This window comes from Ranitomeya variabilis, chromosome 4 (assembly GCF_051348905.1).
Source record: "Ranitomeya variabilis isolate aRanVar5 chromosome 4, aRanVar5.hap1, whole genome shotgun sequence".
Taxonomy (NCBI): Eukaryota; Metazoa; Chordata; class Amphibia; order Anura; family Dendrobatidae; genus Ranitomeya; species Ranitomeya variabilis.
Window position 1 is genome coordinate 103,692,950 of NC_135235.1, and position 22,931 is coordinate 103,715,880.

At 42.3% G+C, this 22,931-nt stretch overlaps 1 protein-coding gene across 4 annotated transcripts in view; it reads right to left on the reverse strand.

The window, feature by feature from the left end:
- Positions 1-8,549: 8,549 nt before the first annotated feature.
- The window catches only part of LOC143769934 (hexokinase HKDC1-like), a 75,221-nt gene continuing 60,839 nt past the window's right edge, over positions 8,550-22,931 (reverse strand). For 3 of the 4 annotated variants that reach the window (XM_077259002.1, XM_077259003.1, XM_077259004.1), the window contains 5 exons: positions 20,511-20,610; positions 19,987-20,170; positions 19,282-19,437; positions 11,858-12,091; positions 8,550-8,904 (listed from right to left, as the gene is read on the reverse strand). In XM_077259002.1, the coding sequence (XP_077115117.1) occupies positions 8,751-8,904; positions 11,858-12,091; positions 19,282-19,437; positions 19,987-20,170; positions 20,511-20,610 (828 nt within the window). In that variant the 3' untranslated portion in view covers positions 8,550-8,750. Of the gene's footprint in view, positions 8,905-11,857; positions 12,092-19,281; positions 19,438-19,986; positions 20,171-20,510; positions 20,611-20,734; positions 20,840-22,931 lie in introns of those variants that run through there. The other variant, XM_077259005.1, reaches the window with a different exon arrangement.

The following is a 22,931-nucleotide window of genomic DNA, read 5'->3' on the forward strand; positions in this document are numbered from 1 at the left end:
ATCTTTTCCTTTGTTTCCATCTACAACATAGTTAAAGCTATATCCACACTTTATCTTATACATCAAACATGTACCCATTATATGGCAAACAGAGAATCCTTTGGGTGTCAAACATTTGTCATTATTTGGGAACATTATCTGTGTTTTATGTTATTTTATAAGTGCAGTTAAGATTTTATCTTTGGGATATATGTCACTATTTGTTCTGGATTTATGCAATGTATTTGATGGAGAGTGAGATTGTAAGGTTTGTAGGTTCCAGAAATAACAAGTTATCCCCTCTGCATAGGATAGGGATAATTTGCTGATCCCCTTGCTGACTTGAAATGTTTGGACCACAGAGATCCTGAAAACAAGTGGAGGTACACATACTTGTATCCTGCTCCATTCATTGCCGCTGAGCTCACTGATTGGGCATAACATGCTGATCGCTAGGAGTACGAGCGCAGGACCACCCACGATCTGAAGGTTAGGGGTTCTGAACTCTGAGAATGGTGTTCTACAACCCACATCCTCAATAAAGCAGGTGAACATGTTCTACCTCTGCTCCATTTGTTGAATATGAAACTGCCAACTACAGCAGTTAGCTCTTTCCAGAAATCCCATGATTAGAGCAAAGGCCGACCATGCCCTTCTTTATTCCTTACAGGACTTGGTGGTATAGTTCTAAAGCCCCAATCTTGGGATCACTGGTGGTCGCAGTGGTCAACCCCTTAACAATCAGCAAGTTATCCTTATCCTTAGGATAGAGGATAACTTTTTTTGGTATTAGGTCAAGTTGAGAGAAATTATAAAGTAAAGCAAAATTCCCTGAATTTTGCATTGTGTGCTGCTATTAATCATTGATAGGAGGGATTATTTTATGTAAGCTGGAGGGATTTGTGTGCCAGGGCTGCTTTTTAGTCCCAGTCCGGCCCTGCTCCATATTTATGGAGTCTGATGGCACATTTGTTTTTCAGCAGAAAAAAACTCGTTATGCCATCAGTCCCATCACAAAAGATCAAAGCAATGTTCAGGTACATTATGGAGCTCATGCACTTTCATGGAACATGCTCTTAAAATTATTGTTTAAGGAATATATTTTAACTTTTCTTTTTTGTGCTGTGCCTTGGTACAAATGGCTCTATGTAGGCATCCAAGGCTATTGTTATGTCACAATAAAATACTAGGATTATGCAATAATTGCACAAATTGCCTAATTGTACAAAATCATAATTTTTTTTTGCCTTACTTTCATGTCGTTTGTGTCTGTGGTAAGAGAGTGCACCAGCCACTGCAATGGCGTGGATAATTACTTCTATACCTAGACCCCACTGTATAAATAATTGATTTGTATGGGCTGTAATAATAATTATTCGAAGGTTGAAGTGGTTACTTGTAAGAATCATAATGATGGCATGGAAACTTCTGGTATAACAAACGCACAATGAGACCTTTAGTGATTATGCAAAGTGGTGAATTGATGAAATCACTAACTGACAAAAAACGAATATTAAGCTGGTCATACACATTAGATGGCTGTGAGCCGAATGATGCATCCGCTGATCGTTCAGCCAACAGCCACCTCAGCCGTCTTTCCCATACACAGGCGCATCACTCCGCTGAGAACTGATGGTATAATGGTCCAAAAACTTATGATAGGTTTCATTTTAAGGCTAAATCGAAAGAGAACAATATTGCTTTTTAATAACATAAGAGAACCAATTCCCACTACTGTAACCAAACTCATTTCAGGAAAATATCTCCTTTGGTTTTCCCAAAAGATCCATCAACCTCCTTTTTGGAAAAACATGATGGAACCCAACAAGAGACATTAAGACATCAGCCCATTGCAAAAAGCATTCAACAGACCATGATAACCAGAGTGGCCGTGGGTCTCCTGACCCCAAAAGACATAGATGAGGTGGTTGAGTGTTATCAGGAGACACGTGGCCGGTCTGGACATCATGGACCATACATTTTGGTTGTGTAAAACAGGTCTAAGGGTACTGATGTCTTATAAAATATTAATAATAATCTTACCAGCGCGTGAGGCACTTACCTCCTCTGTCATGTGATGCCGATTAGTGCGCAGAGACGCTCACGTACAGGTCTCCCTGCTTTACTGTTAGACGTCTACTGGAAATAACATTTGTTTTGCTCCTGGGAGCTGCCTTGAAGTGACCTTATTGAATAAGCAGAGTTCATTCTTTAACAATTCCACTGTTCAGCCCTCTGCTTGGAATGGCATTTTGCTTTTTGTATAAAATAAATGACCTTGCAAATTATCCAAATTTCAGCCTGGCTGTGAATACACTTTATAACAACAAGACTCATGCCCAGTGCTGAGGATCACTATTAGACCTATGTGTTTTCTTTTTTTGGACTAATGTGTTATGTTGTGATTAAATGATTTAACGATCCTGGCGGCCAAACACATATAGTGGTATGAATGGGTATATCTATTGTATATATGAGATTACATTAAGGATGATGGAGTTCGGTATTAATCTGTGCCAGCTGGGTCACATCCATGATCAGCACTGCCAAGCCCTGCACATTACTTTCCTCCTCAATGACAATACTGGCACTCAATGAAAACTCTTTTTGTGGTTAGACTAACCTAACGTGTTAGCTTTTTGGATCTGACTGATACAATCAAGTGTATACTATATCCTATTCTCATCATATAACTGGGTATTAATTATTTTTTTCCTGCCTTATCAATGTGTAAATTGGTATGAAGCCAAAGGGTCAAAGTGTAAGGGCTCATATGGTACGTGTTGGATCCATATTTTTATAGATAGAAAACATACCTATTATAACCCAGGGGGCATCATTAAGATATGTCCGATTTTGAGAATGGATAAAAATTCCAATAAAATCATGAACAGCACATAGATGCCATCCAAGTGCAAACCGTGTGCTGTTTGTTTTTAACATTGGTAGAAGCTTTGCAATTATTTTTTATACCACAAAATCATTTATGTAACACTGATGGTAAAAACTAACCAAACACTGATGAAAATCTGACCAAAAATGCTTTCCTGTAAAAAAAAATGGATATTTTAATGAGGCCTAAAAGTTATACCTGGGAATGATAGCTAACAGGCATGGTGAGTAGTCTGGATAGTGAGATCTGAGATTTGCATCTTTTTGTGCAAACAGCATAAGTCATTGTGTCCTCACCCCACCTACCTCCTTGGCTTATCTGTTGTGAAGTCATTCCTACTTTTTCTTATTAATAATAGGAGTAAATAAAGAAAAAGGTAAAATAAAATGCATGAAAATCTGTGGTCATTTGACCTATTAGTGAATTTGGAGTTAAAGGAAACCTGTCGTCTGATTCATGTGAGTCACCCGCCAGGGCCGTGGGGTACTCGGTACCGGGTCTGGTGTTCACAGGGGGATGTCACGGTGGCTGCGACCCAGTCCGTGGCCCTGGGCGCCCATGTAAAAGGGAAAGGTCTTTTAAGGGAATAAAGTTTATGTTCGTGACGCCACCTGTGGTATTCGGCCAGGGTGACCGACGCTGCTTTAAGGGGACCTCTGGGGTGATGCTATGGCAGCTAGATGGTATACCTTCCCACAGGTGAAGTATGTCCCCAGGGCTTCCCAGTGTGTAGATGGTGGAATGATGAGGGGTGCAGTAAGGAACGAGGACACAGGTTTGCAGTCCCTTTACCACGTTTACTGAAGACTTCATCAGCCACAGTCTGGGGCACTGGATCACAGGGCTGGTAGGGTCCAGCCGGTTTGGAGGCAAGTCCAAAGTCCCCTTATCCAGGTGGAAAATAGAAGCCTTCCTTTGCGCTGTAGTGGTGTAGTCCCTTACTGCTAGAAGCTTCACATAAGGTCCTCACAGATGTTATATCTTTCTCTCTCCCCCGGATAGGATAGGACAAACCCTGTATGACTGGTGACTTGAGCCTGTTAACAGGGTCTCTTAGATGACCCGGCTCTGAAGGGTGTCACCGTGCCTCCTGGGTGTGGGTGCGGACAGGTAATGTGTAATTTGCTGTCCTGCCGGATTCTGATGTAAGGTGTGGAGGTCCTCACAACCTCGGTGTTCCGGCTACTGGTGTTCTGCGCCTCAGAAGGAGGCAGCCTGCTCGGGGCTGGTCCCCTTTTGGTATCCTCTCCTGTGCTTCCTCTCCTGCATGCTCACTGCAATCAATTCTGCTTTCTAAATGTATCTTTCCAGGAGCTGTAGCTCTGTGGCATGCACAGCTCCGTAAACCCTCTGTCCTCCTCAGACTAATTTCTGGAACTCACTAACTTTCCCTACAGACTACCAGTTATATATATATATATATATATATATATATATATATATATATATATGGGGAGTCACCTAGTAAATAGGATCAAAAGCTCCCTCTGGTGGCCTGGAGTGTGAATGTATTGCATGTTTGTGGTACCTGGTTACAGTTATCCTTTCTTGCCTCCAAACGTAGCATCACTCTTCCCGGGAGGAAAGCGACATTACTGTGACGACCAGGACCCTGGGGCGCCACACATGCTTTCCAAACCATGGGCAGCATGAATCAGGGGCAGATGGCACGTTTGCAGCCAAGTGTTCTTCTTTCTGTAATGCTCCTGCGTGTTAGAGAATATAAACTTTAAATATCCGGCCATTGACAGAGATAAGACCAGTCTGCCTTTGCCCCCTGACGGCTCTTCCTTGCACTGCTGCAGGTGATTGACAGGTCTCTCCCTATGTATACATGAGAAAGAGAACATTCAATGGCCTGGAGTGGCATTGGGAGAAGCTACCTGGGAGCAGAGCTGGACTAATCTCAACTCCGGCTATGGTCCCCAGTCAGATCTTTAAAGTTTACTTTCTCTGAAATGCTGGAGAGTTTTGAAGAAAAATACCTGCAGCTTGGCTCGGATTCATGCTGACCACTATTTGGGTAGCATGATTCTGATGCCAGGTTCCCTTTAATACAGATGGTCCCTGTACAGGAAACCTTAGCTCTTGGTCAAGCTGTGGAGTGGTTAGAAAGACTTTATTTCGCTCTGGAAGACCTGTCTGTCCTGTCCTACACAGACAACACAATGGTCAGTGTGTAAATGTCCTGCTGGGTGAGGGAGTAGCAAGGTGCACAACAACGGGGAGAGAAAGGGGAAGCCCAAACACTAGGGAAGAGGGGAGTGGAGACCCCTAGGCAGATCTAGCAACACCCTGTCTCACCTGACATCCCTAAATAGGTTCCGCACAAATTGCTGAGCAGGAACCTAATACCTGCTTGACCCTAGCGATAGGCCCTGGATAGGGAGGGGACAGGGCTGGCGCTAGTCAGTCCCCACTACAACTAAAGACAGAGAGTGAAGACAAACGAGGGGATACACTTAGCTTGAGAATACCACTGAGATAACACGTCAGCAATCCTCCAAGACAACACTAGCCGACTTCTAGTACTTCCAACCAGACAGAGGGAAATTGATCTAACACCAGCACCTTGCTGAAGCGACTGAAGGTATTTAAGCCTTCAGCAAGGGTGTGTTGATTAGCAGCAGAAGATGGAGGTAACTGTTGGGTCCTAGAGGGAGAAGGATATCACTGCATAACAGATGCAAACATCAAGAAGGTGCTTGTAGAGCTAACCGCAATGACTTTCTACAGCTGGATCCAGCATGACTGCCTGTCACACCTGTGACTGTAATGTATACTTACTCTATAGTGGCACTGATGGCAAACTGAACACTAACTGCTATGTTTCCCCACAGATTCTAGATGATTGCTGGGGGTCACATTAGGTGAACCCTTGTGATTATCTTAATGTTCTGAGACACTTGTAGCAAGTAGAAATTGTCCAAAGTGGAGAACCCCTCCCTCTAAAGAAACACTGTAGGACAGATTTGTCAAGACTCACATGTTATATCCCAGTTTAAGGAAAAAAAAAAAAAAGAGTAAATTCCTTACGTGAAATCTACACCACCCATGACCAGGAGGAGATTTTGCTTCAAAATCTACAACATGTTCTGGCATAAAGCTTGCTGCCTTACATTTTTTGCAGCGATTTAGGCAGAAATGCAATGTTTTTGCCGGGATATTGGAAAATAATACATTTTACCAGTGATTCAGTAACAAAATGCAGTGACCCACAACGTTAGAACAGAGTCTAATAAATCAGTGTAAAAGTTGTTGACTGCACCCCTCTAAGTACTCAATCCCACTTTTTTCAACTTTTGTAAGCAAAACGCAGAAATATAAAATGTGCCATTTATGACTTTTAAAAAATTACAACTTTTTGGGGTTTCTTTATTCCAAAAACTGATGTAAACTGCTTTCAATAGAGATTGAAATGAGACCGTACTTACTTCCAGTCACAGTCGCTCCATCCAATAAGACTAAGACAATTTTACTAAGTGACTGTATGCACCGTTCTTTATTCCTAATGGAGTTAACTAAGACTCATTGGGAAACTTCAAATCTCTAACACTCTGAATCCTATATTATTTTGCAAAATGTCTGTGTTCTAGTTTAAAACAGAGTATTGATACAATTTATGGAAGGCTGCATTCTTTCAAGAAATTGCTGAGAGAAGCTGCACACAAATGTATTGTAACATATTAAAGAATGCTTTTCAAAAGAAGGCATAATCAAATTCTTACATTTACAGTTGTGCTTAAAAGTTTACATACCCCAGCAGAATTTTTGCTTTCTTGGCCTTTTTTTCAGAGAATATGAATGATAACACCAAAACTTTTTCTCTACTCATGTTTATTGGATGGGTGAAGCCATTTATTGTCAAACTACTGTGGTTTCTCTTTTTAAATCATAATGACAACCCAAAACATGCAAATGACCCTGATCAAAAGTTCACATACTCCATTTCTTAATACTGTGTATTGCCCCCTCTAACATCAATGACAGTTTGAAGTATTTTGTGGTAGCTGTGGATGAGGTTCTTTATTTTCTCAGATGGTAAAGCTGCCCACTCTTCTTGGCAAAAAGCCTCCAGTTCCTGTAAATTCCTGGGCTGTCTAGCATGAACTGCGTGCTTGAGATCTCCCCAGATTGGCTCAATGATATTGAGGTCAGGAGACTGATATGGCCACTCCAGAACCTTCACTTTGTTCTGCTATAGCCAATGACAGGTTGACATGGCCTTGTGTTTTGGATCGTTGTCATGTTGGAACGTCCAAGGACTTCCAATGTGCTGCAGTATTTGCTGATAATGTGCTGCATTCATTTTTCCTTCAACTGTGACCAAGTTTCCTGTGCCTTTGTAGTTCACACATCCCCAAAACATCAGCGATCCACCTCCGTGCTTTACAGTATGAATGGTGTTCCTTTCATCATAGGCCTTGTTGACCTCTCTCCAATTGCAACGTTTATGGTTGTGGCCAAAAAGTTCAATTTTGGCCTCATCACTCCAAATTACCTTGTTCCAAAAATTTTGAGGCCTGTCTCTGTACTGTTTTGCATATTGTAGGCAAGATACTTTGTGGCATTTGCACAGTAATGGCTTTCTTCTGGCAACTCGACCATGCAGCCCATTTTTCTTCAAGTGCCTCCTTATTGTGCATCTTGACACAGCCACACCGCTAGTTTTCAGAGAGTCCAGCATTTCAACTGATGTTATTTGTGGGTTTTTCTTTGCATCCTGAACAATTTTCCTGGCAGTTGTGGACTAAATTTTTTTGGGTCTACCTGACCATGGTTTTGTTTTTACAGAGCCCCTGATTTTCCATTTGTTAATCACAGTTTGAACGCTACTCACTGTCATTATCAATTCCTTGGATATCTTTTTGTATCCCTTTCCTGTTTTATACAGTTCAACTACCTTTTCCCGTAGATCCATTCCCCATGACTCACAATCCAGAAACGTCAGTGGCTGGATGAAACATGCGTCTTTCTGGATCCCAGAAACTCACTCAGCTTTTATGCACACACACTGTTCACAAGCAAACAGGTCCCAGCTGAGGATGTTACCTTTAGTCAAACCCATTTGTGTCAACTTCTGTGCATGTTATCATGCCAAAATCACCAGGGTATGTAAACTTTTGATCAGGGTCATTTGGATGTTTTGGGTTGTCATTATGATTTAAAAAGAGAAAACACAGTAGTTTGACAAAAAATGGCTTCACCCAACCACTAACCATGAGTGGAGAAAAGGTTTTGGTTTTATCATTCATATTCTCTGAAAAAAGGCCAAGAAAGCAAACATTCTGCTGGGGTATGTAAACTTTGAGCACAACTGTACATTGTGTAGACAAGACATGGAAGCTGAAGAGTATGATTTCTGTTTTTCTCCCACTGCAGACTCTTATCGCCTTTTTTTCCTACACCAATCCACAGCCTGTGTGATCTTTCCCCTTTCCTCTGCAGTCTGCTATGTGTTTGCACATGTAACCTGCCAACACAGAAGTCTTGCATGCTTTCTAAACTATCCATACTCTGATCTGCTGTGTTCAACCTTCTTCCCCTCCATGCTAATATTTCTAACACTGAAAGAACAGAAGGGGAAAGCTTACACAGCGACGAGAAGTCAGATGTTTATCAGACTCAGCAGGACAGCTGGCTAAGTGAAGGATTTACACAGACTCTACAACAGTAAAATGGCATGAGATTTTTAATAAGGGCTAGTTAGAAAATTGTTTAATTTTGCATTTTGGAAGCAACTGAACAATATAAAAACAATGCAAGTCTGAAGGTGTTCACACGCTTTAACACATTATTATAGTGTGCAATGCAGAGATCTTATTATTAATCCTAAACTTATGAGCACCTTTGATAGTTCTCATTTATTAAACCATTTTTAACTCTTGTCTTCTTCCTCTTGACTGTGAAACCGCTTGGCCACTGCTGTAATTAGCGCCGCTCCCTTCCCACTGCCATCTTCAGAGAGGATAAATGTCACATCACATTGTGGAGACAATTTCTTCACGGTTTCTTGCAAGATTCTAGAGAAACTATAAGAACAAGAAAAAAAGAAACATGTCTGGAAGTTGTGATTGAAATTAAATCTAAGTTGTAGCCAAATATAAATATACATGCATAACGTCTGCATTATGTATATGCGTACATTTAAAAAGTATAGTGCATTTACATTACAAGAGTATTGTGAGTGAATGCTAGTTCACGTTAATCGCACAGTCTAAACAGGCTGCCCATCACCACTCATTCGTTTGGTTAAATGGCCTTTTGGTTGCACAAAAGATCATCGATCTCGGCAGTGCATTGTCCTAATTAAACAGGACCTGCTCTACAGAGAACATTGTCAGCCTATGTGTACTGATTAATGATCTATTAGTGAGGATAGAGAAAAAGACCTAAAATTATGTTTATTAGATATGCATTAAAAGGATGAAAACATCCAATAACAGACATTCATGCAAAAAGAATATATTGTGATAAAGGTATAAATACGAATAAATAAGGGACTTGCTACCTCTGCCCTAGCCAATGATCTATTCTGTTGCCTGCCTACCAGCAAAGGTTGGCACCCTAGGGGGTAGGACAGTGGTTCTCCCGAATCTCGGCGGATGTCCCTGTTAACCCTAAATGACCCTGGATATAAAGAGAGACATGTAGGTGTGTGCACACCTAGGTAAAAAAATTTAAAAAAAAACCTGTTACCTGGACAACCAATCTGGTAGTAGTATGGTGCTAATGCGTCCAAGGATATATAGTAAACAACACGAACTAATATAGCAGTGGGACCAATAAAGAGATGACGGGAGCGGCTGGTGATAGTGAGTGACTAATCCATAATTTTAGTACACTGCAGTGTGCCGTCAGCTATCATAGCCCTGCACAAGACCCTCCACTGTTGCCTGCCTATCAGCGGAGGTTGGCACCCTATGGTAAACGACAGTGGTGCCCCCGCTCCTCGGCAGCTGCCCCTATTGCCCCTGCAAGGCCCTAATATAGACTATAGGGCAGATGTATAGAGAGATTACATGATAAATAGCCATAAATAATATAATAATAATAATCTTTACTTTTATATATCTTATATCAGAAAGGGAAGAACCACATTATAGTCAGGGCTGTATAGATAATAATATAAAGGTGGAGTGTAGTAACAGGTAGCAAGAGGATAAAATCAATATAGTCAATAGAGACCAAACTGCCCTCAGATTAGCCTATAGACCCATCATCTGTTTTGTGGTGGGGTTTGTCACGCTAAATGCATAGTTTTGTACCCCTGCTCACAGATGGATCGTCTATAATTATCCCACAGCAGTCCCACATTGAAAATTGCTACATTGCTGCTGACTATCCACAAAACAAGTTTTACTTGTTTAAATCGCTTTCTTGATTTCTAGTGCAAAAAATATCATAGGAGCGGATTCAGGAGCTAAGGCAAGGTACGTGGCCCTGGCATCTACACCATCAGAAGTAAACCGGGGAGCAGGGCGAGTTAGGGCACCCCTAGCGTTAGGGACAGGGAAGGAGCCCCTGGTCCCGAGACACCCAACAACAGAGTCGTGACAGTACCTCCTCACTGGACAATGTAATTTAGGGGTGACTTTGAATTTGTATGGAAAACATTTTTGTGTTATTTTTCGGCGGTTCTGGTGTTTTAATATAATCATATCTGCTGAGGCAAATACTTTACACATTTGGTATTGATAAACCTGATTATTTGCTGTCTTGATATTTTACGTTTGGACCATTAGATTGTAACTAAAGGAGGACAACATGAATGCAAAGGCCACCAATATAATGACTGTCAACAGACTTGTGTTGCAACTGCAAATCAAACATGGAAAAAAAAATCTAACTATTGTAATTTAGGTTGCAAGTTGCCTGCTACTTTGTCCTCATTGAATTTAAAGAGAGAGGACACTTTTTCGTTGGTTTGGCAAATGTGTTTATGACATGATTTTGTGGCACTTTCTAACATATTAACATTAATATTTAAGTATTACAGATTTTCTTTGTGTACTAACAGCTTTTCTCATGGACTAAACAACTATGTTGTCCACAAAATGGCAGCACGCTCCGTAATTCCCAGGGGGCACCTATGCATGCATCATCAGAATGTTACAGTGCATGTGCTGCCCGTGGAAATGACGGCACCTGCTTGAGATTTTGGCTGGGGGAGCAGGTGCAGAGAGAAGTGACCTATCAATTGCTGGCAGATTACTAGACAGCATAGACATGGACTTATAATTTAAAAGTTTGGAAATCATCACCATTACAAGTATTTTACTGTGATGATGATTTTACTTTGTGGTCTAAAAACCTACTGACAGGTTCTCTTTAAAATCTATATCTATACTTTGCCCTCAGTATGCTGGGTCTGTATGGGCTGTCTTGAAGAATTCCACAAGAGAACAGTATAGGAGAGACAGATACTGTACGATGGTGTCACAGTTTCATCATTCACTGTGGCCTAGGGATGCTATGGGATTTGAAGTGTGCTGGACTGCCTGTATTGTGAGTGAAAGCCCAGCTGCCCAATCTGATGTTAATGTTGCTGCTGGCCTAGGACTTGCCGTGACTACCGTGTGTGTGTTATCCCTTTTGCTCTTGACGCACTCTGACCTCAGGTACCTGACCCCGGACTTGGCCTCTGACTATCCGTTTGTTTTATCCCCTTAGCTTGACGTATTGTCTTGGCATTTGACTCCCAACTATTACTTGACCACCCCTTTGTATTGCCCCACTGTACTACAAGCCCTCCTGGTTTCTGGCCTTGGACCTCCAGACTACCCTGTTTCACAGCTTGTCCGTGAGTAGTGATAGCGTCGTAGATGGAGCCAGTACTAATTACTTTGACTTCTTTGTTACTTTTTAGAATAGGTATTATAGATACATACGGTACAGATCATTTATAGAGCATTTTATGAGTTTTCTTGGGTTCGATCCCCATGTACTTTATTGAATCTATAGTGTATTACTAGAATAACTTACTGAGGGTGTAATTTATACAAAGTACCATCAACACCAACTGTGGTTTTAAGATGATCCAGACCACGGTTTTCTCTGATTTTATCTACAACTGCAGCCAAGCCGGCTCCACATAATTTTGCTGCTCTTGTTGACACTGCACCACAGACCTCCTTCACAATGATACTGTCATCACATGTGCTGTCTAAACCAAGCTGTTGAAGGATCTTCCGAACCTGGAGAAGAGCTAAACGATCACTGTGTAAAGAAAAAAGTAATGATCAGTGAAAAATATCTACAAAATGGACTCACACGTTACATTTTTGCTGCGTTTTTAATGCAAATTTTAAGCTGCATTTTACAGTACCAGCAAATTGTTTTTATTTCCTGACTGAATTGGAAAACTGCTGCATTTTTGTATGAAGCAGCATGTCACTTCTTTCAGTGTTTTTTTCAGCGGTTTTTCACCCACAGAAAGCAATGGGTAAGTGAAAAAACGCACACAAACCACACAAAAAAACTGCAGGCATCAGGTTTTGCTACATTTTTGGTGCAAAAACTTAAGAAGTTGCATCATGTTGTTTTTTTTTTGAGGACACTAAACTTTATCAACATGCACAAGAGACAATAAAAATGCAGCACAATCTGAGCAAAACCTGATTTTTGTAAGCAGCTTCTTTGCTGCCAATAGAGCAGGTTTTGCCTGCAGAAAAAAATGTTACAAAAATGCATCTTGTGAATATAGCCTAAGTAGAGGAGTTCCTGGATCATTTAAAAGGATGAGGCCATTTGCAGAGTAAGGCCGGGGTCACACATGCGTGTTTTACGGACGTAAGAGCGCAGAAACTACGTCCGTAAAACTCGCATAACATACGGCACAATTATTCTCAATGGGGCTGCTCCTATCAGCCGTATATTACGGATCCGTAATATACGGCTTTCTACGGGCGTACAAAATCGCAGCATGCTGCGTTTGTCACCGTATTGCGCAAAAAAATCGCCAATGAAAGTCTATGGGGGCGAGAAAAATACGGATTCCACACGGACCTGCAGTGTGACTTGCGAGAAATACGCAGCGGTGTTAGTGAAAAGTCGGTAATTCAATTGTCGGCTTTTAATTTCTCCTGCACAAACCCGACAGGATATGAGACATGGTTTACATACAGTAAACCATCTCATATCCCCCTTTTTTTTGCATATTCCACACTACTAATGTTAGTAGTGTGTATGTGCAAAATTTCAGCGCTGTAGCTGCTGAAATAAAGGGTTAAATGGCGGAAAAAATTGGCGTGGGCTCCCGCGCAATTTTCTCCGCCAGAGCGGTAAAGCCAGTGACTGAGGGCAGATATTAATAGCCAGGAGAGGGTCCATGGTTATTGGCCCCCCCTGGCTACAAACATCTGCCCCCAGCCACCCCAGAAAAGGCACGTCTGGAAGATGCGCCTATTCTGGCACTTGGCCACTCTCTTCCCACTCCCTGTAGCGGTGGGATATGGGGTAATGAAGGGTTAATGCCACCTTGCTATTGTAAGGTGACATTAAGCCAGATTAATAATGGAGAGGCGTCAATTATGACACCTATCCATTATTAATCTAATTGTCTGAAAGGGTTAAAAAACACACACACACATGATTAAAAAGGATTTTAATGAAATAAACACAGCGGTTGTTTTAATAATTTATTGCTCTCTCAATCCATTTCCAGGCCCTCGCTTGGCAAAACAATAAACACACAAGATACATACCTTCTGGTGAACCGTCTCGTCCCACGAAGTAATCCATCTGAAGGGGTTAACTAATATTACAGGCACGAGCTGCGATAAACCACTCGCTCGTGCCTGTAATCCCCGGGTGCTGAAAGGAAAGCTGGATCTGTACATTGAGTCGCGGTGATGCGCCCCTGCTGGATGTTCTCATGAACTGCAGCCTGGGAACTTTTTCCCACGCTCCAGGTCATATGAGGACATCCACCAGGGGGCGCATCAACGCGACTGAAGGAAATGTAGGTCAATTACCTACATTTCATTCATTCGCCGGGGAATTACAAGCACGAAGCACAGCTGCATTAGCAGGGCTCCTGCCTGTAATATTAGTTAACCCCTTCAGATGGATTACTTCGTGGGACGAGACGGTTCACCAGAAGGTATGTATCTTGTGTGTTTATTGTTTTGCCAAGCGAGGGCCTGGAAATGGATTGAGAGAGCAATAAATTATTAAAACAACTGCTGTGTTTATTTCATTAAAATCCTTTTTAATCATGTGTGTGTGTGTGTTTTTTAACCCTTTCAGACAATTGGATTAATAATGGATAGGTGTCATAATTGACGCCTCTCCATTATTAATCTGGCTTAATGTCACCTTACAATAGCAAGGTGGCATTAACCCTTCATTACCCCATATCCCACCGCTACAGGGAGCGGGAAGAGAGTGGCCAAGTGCCAGAATAGGCGCATCTTCCAGATGTGCCTTTTCTGGGGTGGCTGGGGGCAGATGTTTGTAGCCAGGGGGGGCCAATAACCATGGACCCTCTCCTGGCTATTAATATCTGCCCTCAGTCACTGGCTTTACCATTCTGGCGGAGAAAATTGCGCGGGAGCCCACGCCAATTTTTTCCGCCATTTAACCCTTTATTTTAGCAGCTACAGCGCTGAAATTTTGCACATACACACTACTAACATTAGTAGTGTGGAATATGCAAAAAAAAAGGGGATATGAGATGGTTTACTATATGTAAACCATGTCTCATATCCTGTCGGGTTTGTGCAGGAGAAATGAAAAGCCGGCAATTGAATTACCGGCTTTTCACAGATAACGTGCTGAATGAAATCTAAATACAGAATATATATATATGTGTCTCAATGACATATATATATATATATATATATACACTGTATATATGTTTTCCCGAACATTTGAGCACATAAATCCATTAGATGTCGGTTTTGCAAGCCTGCGCAAAAATCTCGCAGTACGGATGCCATACGGATTACATACGGAGGATGCCATGCGCAAAATACGCTGACACACCCTGACTACGGATCAATATTTTGTGAACATTTCTCCGTATTACGGCCGTAGTACGGACGTATAATACGTGGCGTATTGTCTTACGCCAAGTGTGACCCCAGCCTAAGGCTGATGTCCCATTAGCACATGGCATCCAATTTATTCACTCAGGCGAGAGCATCGGATGCGATATGCTAATGGCACTTGGCTCCTGCTCTGCTACCAGCGGTAGGGGTGGGGATTACAGCACAGCTGCGGAGGAGACGGAGAAAGTAATTTCTCCATTTTCTCTGCTGCTAGCGTAGGCGGGAATCCGAGTGCAGTGCGATGTTTCACATGCACCCATAGACTTATATGGATGCGTGCGATCCGAATTCAGCATGCTGCGATTTTTTTCCTGTGCAATCGCAATCTGATCGGAGCAACAACAAAAAAACTCAATTGAGAACAGAAGTATAGGATTAAATTGGCTTGAACGCAATCCGATTTTTAATCGGAATGCATTTGTCCAATGTAATCGCAAGTGGGAGCGAGCCCTTGGGGTCCATTTTCACTGACCGATAATCGGGAAAGAGTGTTCCTAGGAATACTTGCATGTCGATTATCTGCTGTTCTAAGCAGGCAGGCAGTTGTAGACACAGCAACATGCTTGTTTGTCAGGTGAAATTATTTTTAAGCTTTCTCAACCATTGATCTGTGTAAACAGGACACGTGCTGTGGAGATCGTGACGTTCTATGCACATAGAATGACTGTATTAAAGGGAATCTGTCACCTACTTTTCGTATATAAGATGCGGCCACCGCCATCAGGGGCTTATCTATAGCATTCGGTAATGCTGCAGCTAAGCCCCCGATGTTACCTGAAAGATAAGAAAAACAAGTTAGATTATACTCACCTGGGGGGGCGGTCCGGTCCGATGGGCGTCGCGGTCCGGTCCGATGGGCGTCGCAATCCGGTCTGGGGCCTCCCATCTTCATGCGATGACGTCCTCTTCCTAGCTTCCTGTGGCGGCTCCTGCGCAGGCGTACTTTATCTGCCCTGTTGAGGGCAGAGCAAAGTACTGCAGTGCGCAGGAGCCGGGAAACGTCCGAGAAGCCCAGCGCCTGCACACTGCAGTACTTTGCGCTGCCCTCAACAGGGAAGATAAAGTATGCCTGCGCAGGAGCCGCTACAAGGAAGAGGACATCATCGCATGAAGATGGGAGGCGCTGGACCCGGACCGCGACGCCCATCGGACCTGACCGCCCCCCCCAGGTGAGTATAATCTAACTTGTTTTTCTTATCTTCCAGGTTACATCGGGGGCTTATCTACAGCATTACAGAATGCTGTAGATAAGCCCCTGATGGCGGTGGCCGCAGCTTATATGCGAAAAAGTAGGTGATAAATTCCCTTTAACGATCATTCTGTGCACCTGGAAGTGTGGTCAGCCAGTCTTAACTGGCTATTCAATGACTGCTCTTTGGCTCACATGTAAAGTAAGTAAGGGTATGTTCACATACAGTTTATGTGGATTTTGAAGTGGATCTGCCCAAAAATTTACATAAAAAAACACTTTAAGGGTATGTTTCCACGTTCAGTAAACGCTGCGAGTTTGACGCTGCGCAGCGCTGCAGCGTCAAACACGCAGCGTCCAGATGTTCCAGCATAGTGGAGGGGATTTGATGAAATCCCGTCTCCACTATGCGTGGAAACCCGCACGCGGCGGCCCTGCGACTACGGACATGCTGCGCGTCTTTTCAGATCGCAGCATGTCCATACACCTTGCGGGGACGCAGCGTCCCCGCAAGGCATATCACAGGGCCCTATGGGAGAGAGCGATCATCCCGGATGTGAAGAGTTAACACATCCGGCATGATCGCGTCCCATTAAGGGGGCGGGGCTTAGCGCCGAGCGGCTTAGCCGCTGCGGCGATACCGCCGGCCATCCTGACCGTGGAAACATACCCTAAGGCTACGTTCCCACGATGAGTTTTGGTGTGTTTTTTTATGTTACAGTGCACCTATTATTTAAATTAGGTTACTTGAGTTTTTATTGCGTTTTTTTACCATGCGTTTTAATTGCGTTTTTTGGTCTCTTTTTGGTGTGTCATGCTTTAACCCCTTAACGACCGCCGATACGCCTTTTAACCGTGGCAGTAAAGGATACTTATTACTCTGCGTCGCTTTTTAACGGCTCTGAGAAATAAGGGTATAGCTCACCGCACCCCAGTGTCGGAAAATCTCCAGGGTCTCGGCTACCAGGAGTAGCAGAGTCTCTTGAGAACATGATGAGGGCTGGTTTCTACAGTACGGTCCCCTGTCACGTGATCAAAGTTATTCACTGAATAACGGTGATCACAAAAAAAAAAGTCTGATAGGATCTAGCATATCAGGGAAGAAAGAAATGGGTTCACCCAGTGTGCCCCGGCCTCTGCATCTGTCCACTGGCCATCTGCGTCATCATCCTGGAAAAAAATGGCAGGCGCATGCGCAGTGCGTCTGCCAAGATCTGCCGCCCAGCACCCGGCAACAATAGGGAATTTTTCCTATTGGTTCATTTTGATCATTGTGATAGATCCAAGATAACAAAAATAGTAAATCAAATACCCCTTTGTCACCCACTTAGTTAGAAAAAAAATTCTAACATAATTTTTTTTCCATTCTTTGCAGTTAAGGTTGGGGTTAGGGTGTGGGTTAGGTTTGAGGCTGTGGTTAGGGCTAGGGTTGAGGTTATGGTTGTGTTAGGGTTGGAGTTAGAAATTATTTTTTTTTGAAAAGTAAAAAAAAAAATTATGGCGATATGACTGCTAGCGTTGAGCGCAAGTGTTCGCTACTCAACTTAGCATTTGGTGGTCATGCTCTTTCCATAGTATACAGTGGGAGTAATAAGTATTTGATCCCTTGCTGATTTTGTAAATTTACCCACTGACGAAGACATGAACACTCTATAATTTTAAGGTTAGATTAATTTTAACATTGAGAGATAGAATATCAAAAAAAAAATCCAGAAAATCACATTGCATGAATTATATAAATTTATTTGCATTTTTCAGTGAGAAATAAATATTTGATCTACTACCAACCATTAAGAGTTCTGGCTCCTACAGAACAGTAAGGCTATGTGCACACGTTGCAGATTTGCCTGTGGAATTTTCCGTGTGGATTCTGCACCTCTTAGCAGAAAACGCAGGTCAAAACATTTGCGTTTTTTAATGCAGATTTTGTGTGTTTTTCCTGCGGATTCTGTGCAGATTTCATGCGTTTTTACCCCTGCGTGTTCCAATAATGGAATGGGTGCAGAAACGCTGCAGAAAAGCACAAAGAATTGACATGGTCCTTTTTTTAATCCGCTGTGGATTCCGTGTGGAATTTTCCGCACCATTTGCACAGCATTTTTATTTTCCCATTGATTTACATTGTACTGTAAATCACATGCGGTTCTGCAGCATTTCTGCACGGAAAAAACGCTGTGGATCTGCAGTAAATCCACAACATGTGCACATAGCCTTAGACGCTCTTAATCAACTCGTTATCTGCATTAAAGACAGCTGTCTTACATAGTCACCTTTATAAAAGACTCCTGTCCACAGACTCAATTAATTAGTCAGACTCTAACCTCTACAGCATGGGTTAGAGTCAGCAAGGGATCAAATACTAATTCCCCCCACTGTATTAATTAAATATGTGTAAGGAGGTGGCGGATACCCTCAGTTACCTTCTCCCTCCTGAGTAAAGAGCACATGTGTTACGTGCAGCTTCCTAATGTTTTATGAATGTAATGTGTTGTATATGTTCTCTTAATGTTTTACACTGTAATGTGAATGCATTTGTACATGTTTTGCTTAGGGATAGAGAGCTAAGGGTTAAACAGTTGGGAGGAGTTAAAAGGGAGACAGTGCAAAGCCTCTGAACTTAGGAAGAGGACTTCCTGCTCCAAGAACAGAGCCCGGCCGGTTTGCTCAGGGCAGGACATGCACCATAGCAAAGACAGAGGATTCCCCGGTCGGGGGAATAGAAGCTTCCCTAGCTTGACGGGCAGCGTTGTTGGACACTGGCTCAGCGGGATCAACGGCAGGAGAAATACGGGGATCGGGACCGGGACAGGAGCTGCTATCGTACAGGCTATTGAAACTACAGGGAAAGAGCAGGGAGCATTGTCTTGTTTGCACCGTGTTCAGTAAAGTTTTGCCGTTGGAACAGAACTTTGGATTGTGGTGTTTTCCTGAGAATTCGTCCCCTGCATCCTGAGTGACTGTGAGCTGAAGGTAACTGACTGTACTGCAGAACTGGGACTTTACCTGTTTCATGTGCAAGGGGCCGGGATGCTCACTGACTGTGACTTAGTAGACTCGCCACGACTACCACCCCGTGCCACCTTGTTACATATGCTTTTTAATGGTGTAGTTTTACTTTTAAATATGCTTGGACATTAGTCCATACGAGGTCTCAGAAGACATATAACCTTTCTATTTGAGACAGAAATTTAGTTTCAAATATTCCTTTCGTCCTCAGCCGCTCAGAAATCTGTCCTCGGAATAAAAGGCCTCTTTTGGTAAGATCAATCAGGATCTGCCTCACAATTTCTCCCAGATACATCCCGCTTGTCATCTTTTCATATCTGCATGAAATATACACATAAGTTATTTGCAGGCTGCAGAAAAAATAGATTTTAACTATTCAGTGCATGGCATGATCTTTTCTGCATATACAGTATATAAAATCAACATTTACAAGGATTATTTTCATGCATTTTTTTATAATTAGAATCATACCAAGTAACACTGTCTTATAGTAAGAGAATATTTCCCCCCCCCCCCCCCCTGAATTTCTGCTCAGCCTTATTTGTGGAACCATCGGTACGCATAAAGAAATAAGTTGTTTGTTATAGAGTAGACTAAGATGTGCAGTCTGGACCATCACTCAAATGTTACAAGGCATTTAGTGGGTTAATTTTGACTACACAAACCATTTGAAGGGGATGCCTGATCAAAACATACAGATGGCCTATCCTTAGGTATCAGTTGTTTCAAGCTCTGTTAGGTCATCAATATTTAACCCCATTAAAACACTTTTGCAAAAATTTGTCAAAAGTAGTAAAAGGGAAAAATAAAACAGATGCCCAAAGAAACAGATCATATTGCACTTTTTTATATTATTATTAGTTTACCTTTGTTTTCCAGGGTTTAAAGACTTTTCATCCACATGTATGTCATATTGTGTCTGGATGTCAGAGAGACGGCCATTGTTCCCGAATCCTCCCCATTCTGTGTTAATACACATTTTCCCTTCATCTCCATCTACAAGTTCAATGTTCTTCATTTCTTCCATATAACACACATTGCTCCCAGTACCTGGGGAAGTAAGACATACAGTACCTCATAGTGCATATTTTTTTGTTGTGTTGTGTAGGTGTGTACTGTATAGTGGACAGAGAGGTGCTACAGTTTCACCCCATACCGTACTTAAAAAAAACTTGCATTGCAACTACCAACAGAATCCAATGAAGGAAAAAACTCCCAAGCTCCATTATTTTTTGGGAACCAAGAAGTAGTAAAGTCCGAAAACGTAGTAACTATGTTTTTAGGACTGTTTACTGCATTTCCATTATGTATGCATGCATTCTCACAGTATCTGAAATACAGTTTGCTTCTCATGGCTTGATCACAATATATATTTAACAACATGAATTACCTGCTATGAGCCCAATTTCACAGTCTGGCTCTTCATACCCGCAGGTCATCATGGTTCCCACAGTGTCATTGACAATAGCCACAATGTCCAAGTCAAATTCCTTCAAAGCAGCAAAGAAAAAAATAAAAAATTTCAGAAGTCAAACACCTCCATATTGTACTAGTACAGTAACTACAGCACAACACCTGCAAATATTATCCCCAGGCACAGTTGGATTTCATTACCTGATCATTCGTAATCAAACATGAACCAAAGCATACGATTTGTATTTCTTTTTTCTACAGTCTCACTATTTTGGATGTCCCATACTTGTGTCGAAAACATACTAATATACCGCTATTGATTCAGTTGGTTCTTTGCTTAGAATACTCTGTCTGACTATTTTCCCTGGATTTCCCCATTATACACGCTGTTTTATTGAGATAAACCAGATGCAGGGTGTTTGGCTAAAAGCCTATTGATGACACCCATACTATTAGATTAGGTGGCTGCACAGCACTATATAAGTGCACCCTGCAAGGACAGACACCCCAATTCACCCAACCAACACAGGCACTGTGTCGGCGCCAGGAGCAGGCGGTCATGTGACTGCAAGTATGTGATTTGCATACTCCCAGCCACATTCCGACTAGACTGTGTCTGGTCTTACCCCATACATTTGCATTGAGTGAGTTTGTGCACTTCTAGTCGGCATGTGACTGCATGTATGCAAATCACATATTTGCAGTCACAAGGCCGCCGCTCCTGGTGCAAGCGCTAAATAATCCTAAAAAAAGTGCAGTGCACGTGGTGATGTGAGGATTCACAAGTCTGTAGTCAGAGTGACTGCAGACTTGTAGCTTAAGGCCGGATAACCCTCTTAAAGGGAACCAGTCAGCCCAAACGCAGAAGAGAGCACGAAGACCGGTAAGTCAATAAAATCCCACAATGTAGACATAATTGTAACATAGTAACATAGTTATTAAGGTTGAAGGAAGACTTTAAGTCCATCTAGTTCAACCCATAGCCTAACCTAACATGCCCTAACATGTTGATCCAGAGGAAGGCAAAAAAAACCATGTGGCAAATAGTAAGCTCCACTTTGGGGAAAAAAATTCCTTCCCGACTCCACATACGGCAATCAGACTAGTTCCCTGGATCAACGCCTTATCAAGGAATCTAGTATATATACCAAGTAACATTATACTTTTCCAGAAAGGTATCCAGTCCCCTCTTCATTTTAGTAATGAATCACTCATTACAACATCATACGGCAGAGAGTTCCATAGTCTCACTGCTCTTACAGTAAAGAACCCGCGTCTGTTATTATGCTTAAACCTTCTTTCCTCCTGACGTAGAGGATGCCCCCTTGTCCCTGTTTCAGGTCTATGATTAAAATGATCATCAGAAAGGTCTTTGTACTGTCCCCTCATATATTTATACATTAAACATAAGATCACCCCTTAGCCTTTGTTTTTCCAAACTAAATAGCCCCAAGTGTAATAACCTATCTTGGTATTGCAGACCCCCCAGTCCTCTAATAACCTTGGTCGCTCTTCTCTGCACCCGCTCCAGTTCAGCTGTGTCTTTCTTATACACCGGAGACCAGAACTGTGCACAGTATTCTAAGTGTGGTCGAACTAGTGACTTGTATAGAGGTAAAATTATGTTCTCCTCATGAGCATCTATGCCTCTTTTAATGCATCCCATTATTTTATTTGCCTTTGTAGCCGCTGCCTGACACTGGCCACTGAATATGAGTTTGTCATCCACCCATACACCCAGGTCTTTTTCATTGACGGTTTTTGACCAGAGTTTTAGAATTAAGCACATAGTTATTCATCTTATTACTTCTACCCAAGTGCATGACCTTACATTTATACCCATTAAAACTCATTTGCCATTTATCAGCCCAAGCTTCTAGTTTACAAAAATCATCCTGTAATATAAAATTGTCCTCCTCTGTATTGAGTACCCTGCAGAGTTTAGTGTCATCTGCAAATATTGAAATTCTGCTCTGAATGCCCCCTACAAGGTCATTAATAAATTTGCTAAAAAGAAGAGGGCCCAATACTGACCCCTGTGGTACCCCACTGCTAACCGCGACCCAGTCCGAGTGTGCTCCATTAATAACCACCCTTTGTTTCCTATCCCTGAGCCAGCTCTCAACCCACTTACACATATTTTCCCCTATCCCCATTATTCTCATTTTATGTATCAACCTTTTGTGTGGCACCGTATCAAAAGCTTTTGAAAAGTCCATATACACTACGTCCACTGGGTTCCCTTGGTCCAGTCCGGAACTTACCTCTTCATAGAAGCTGATCAGATTAGTCTGACAGGAACGGTCCCTAGTAAACCCATGCTGATATTGGGTCATGAGGTTATTCCTCTTCAGATACTCCAGCATAGCATCTCTTAGAATGCCCTCCAGGATTTTAC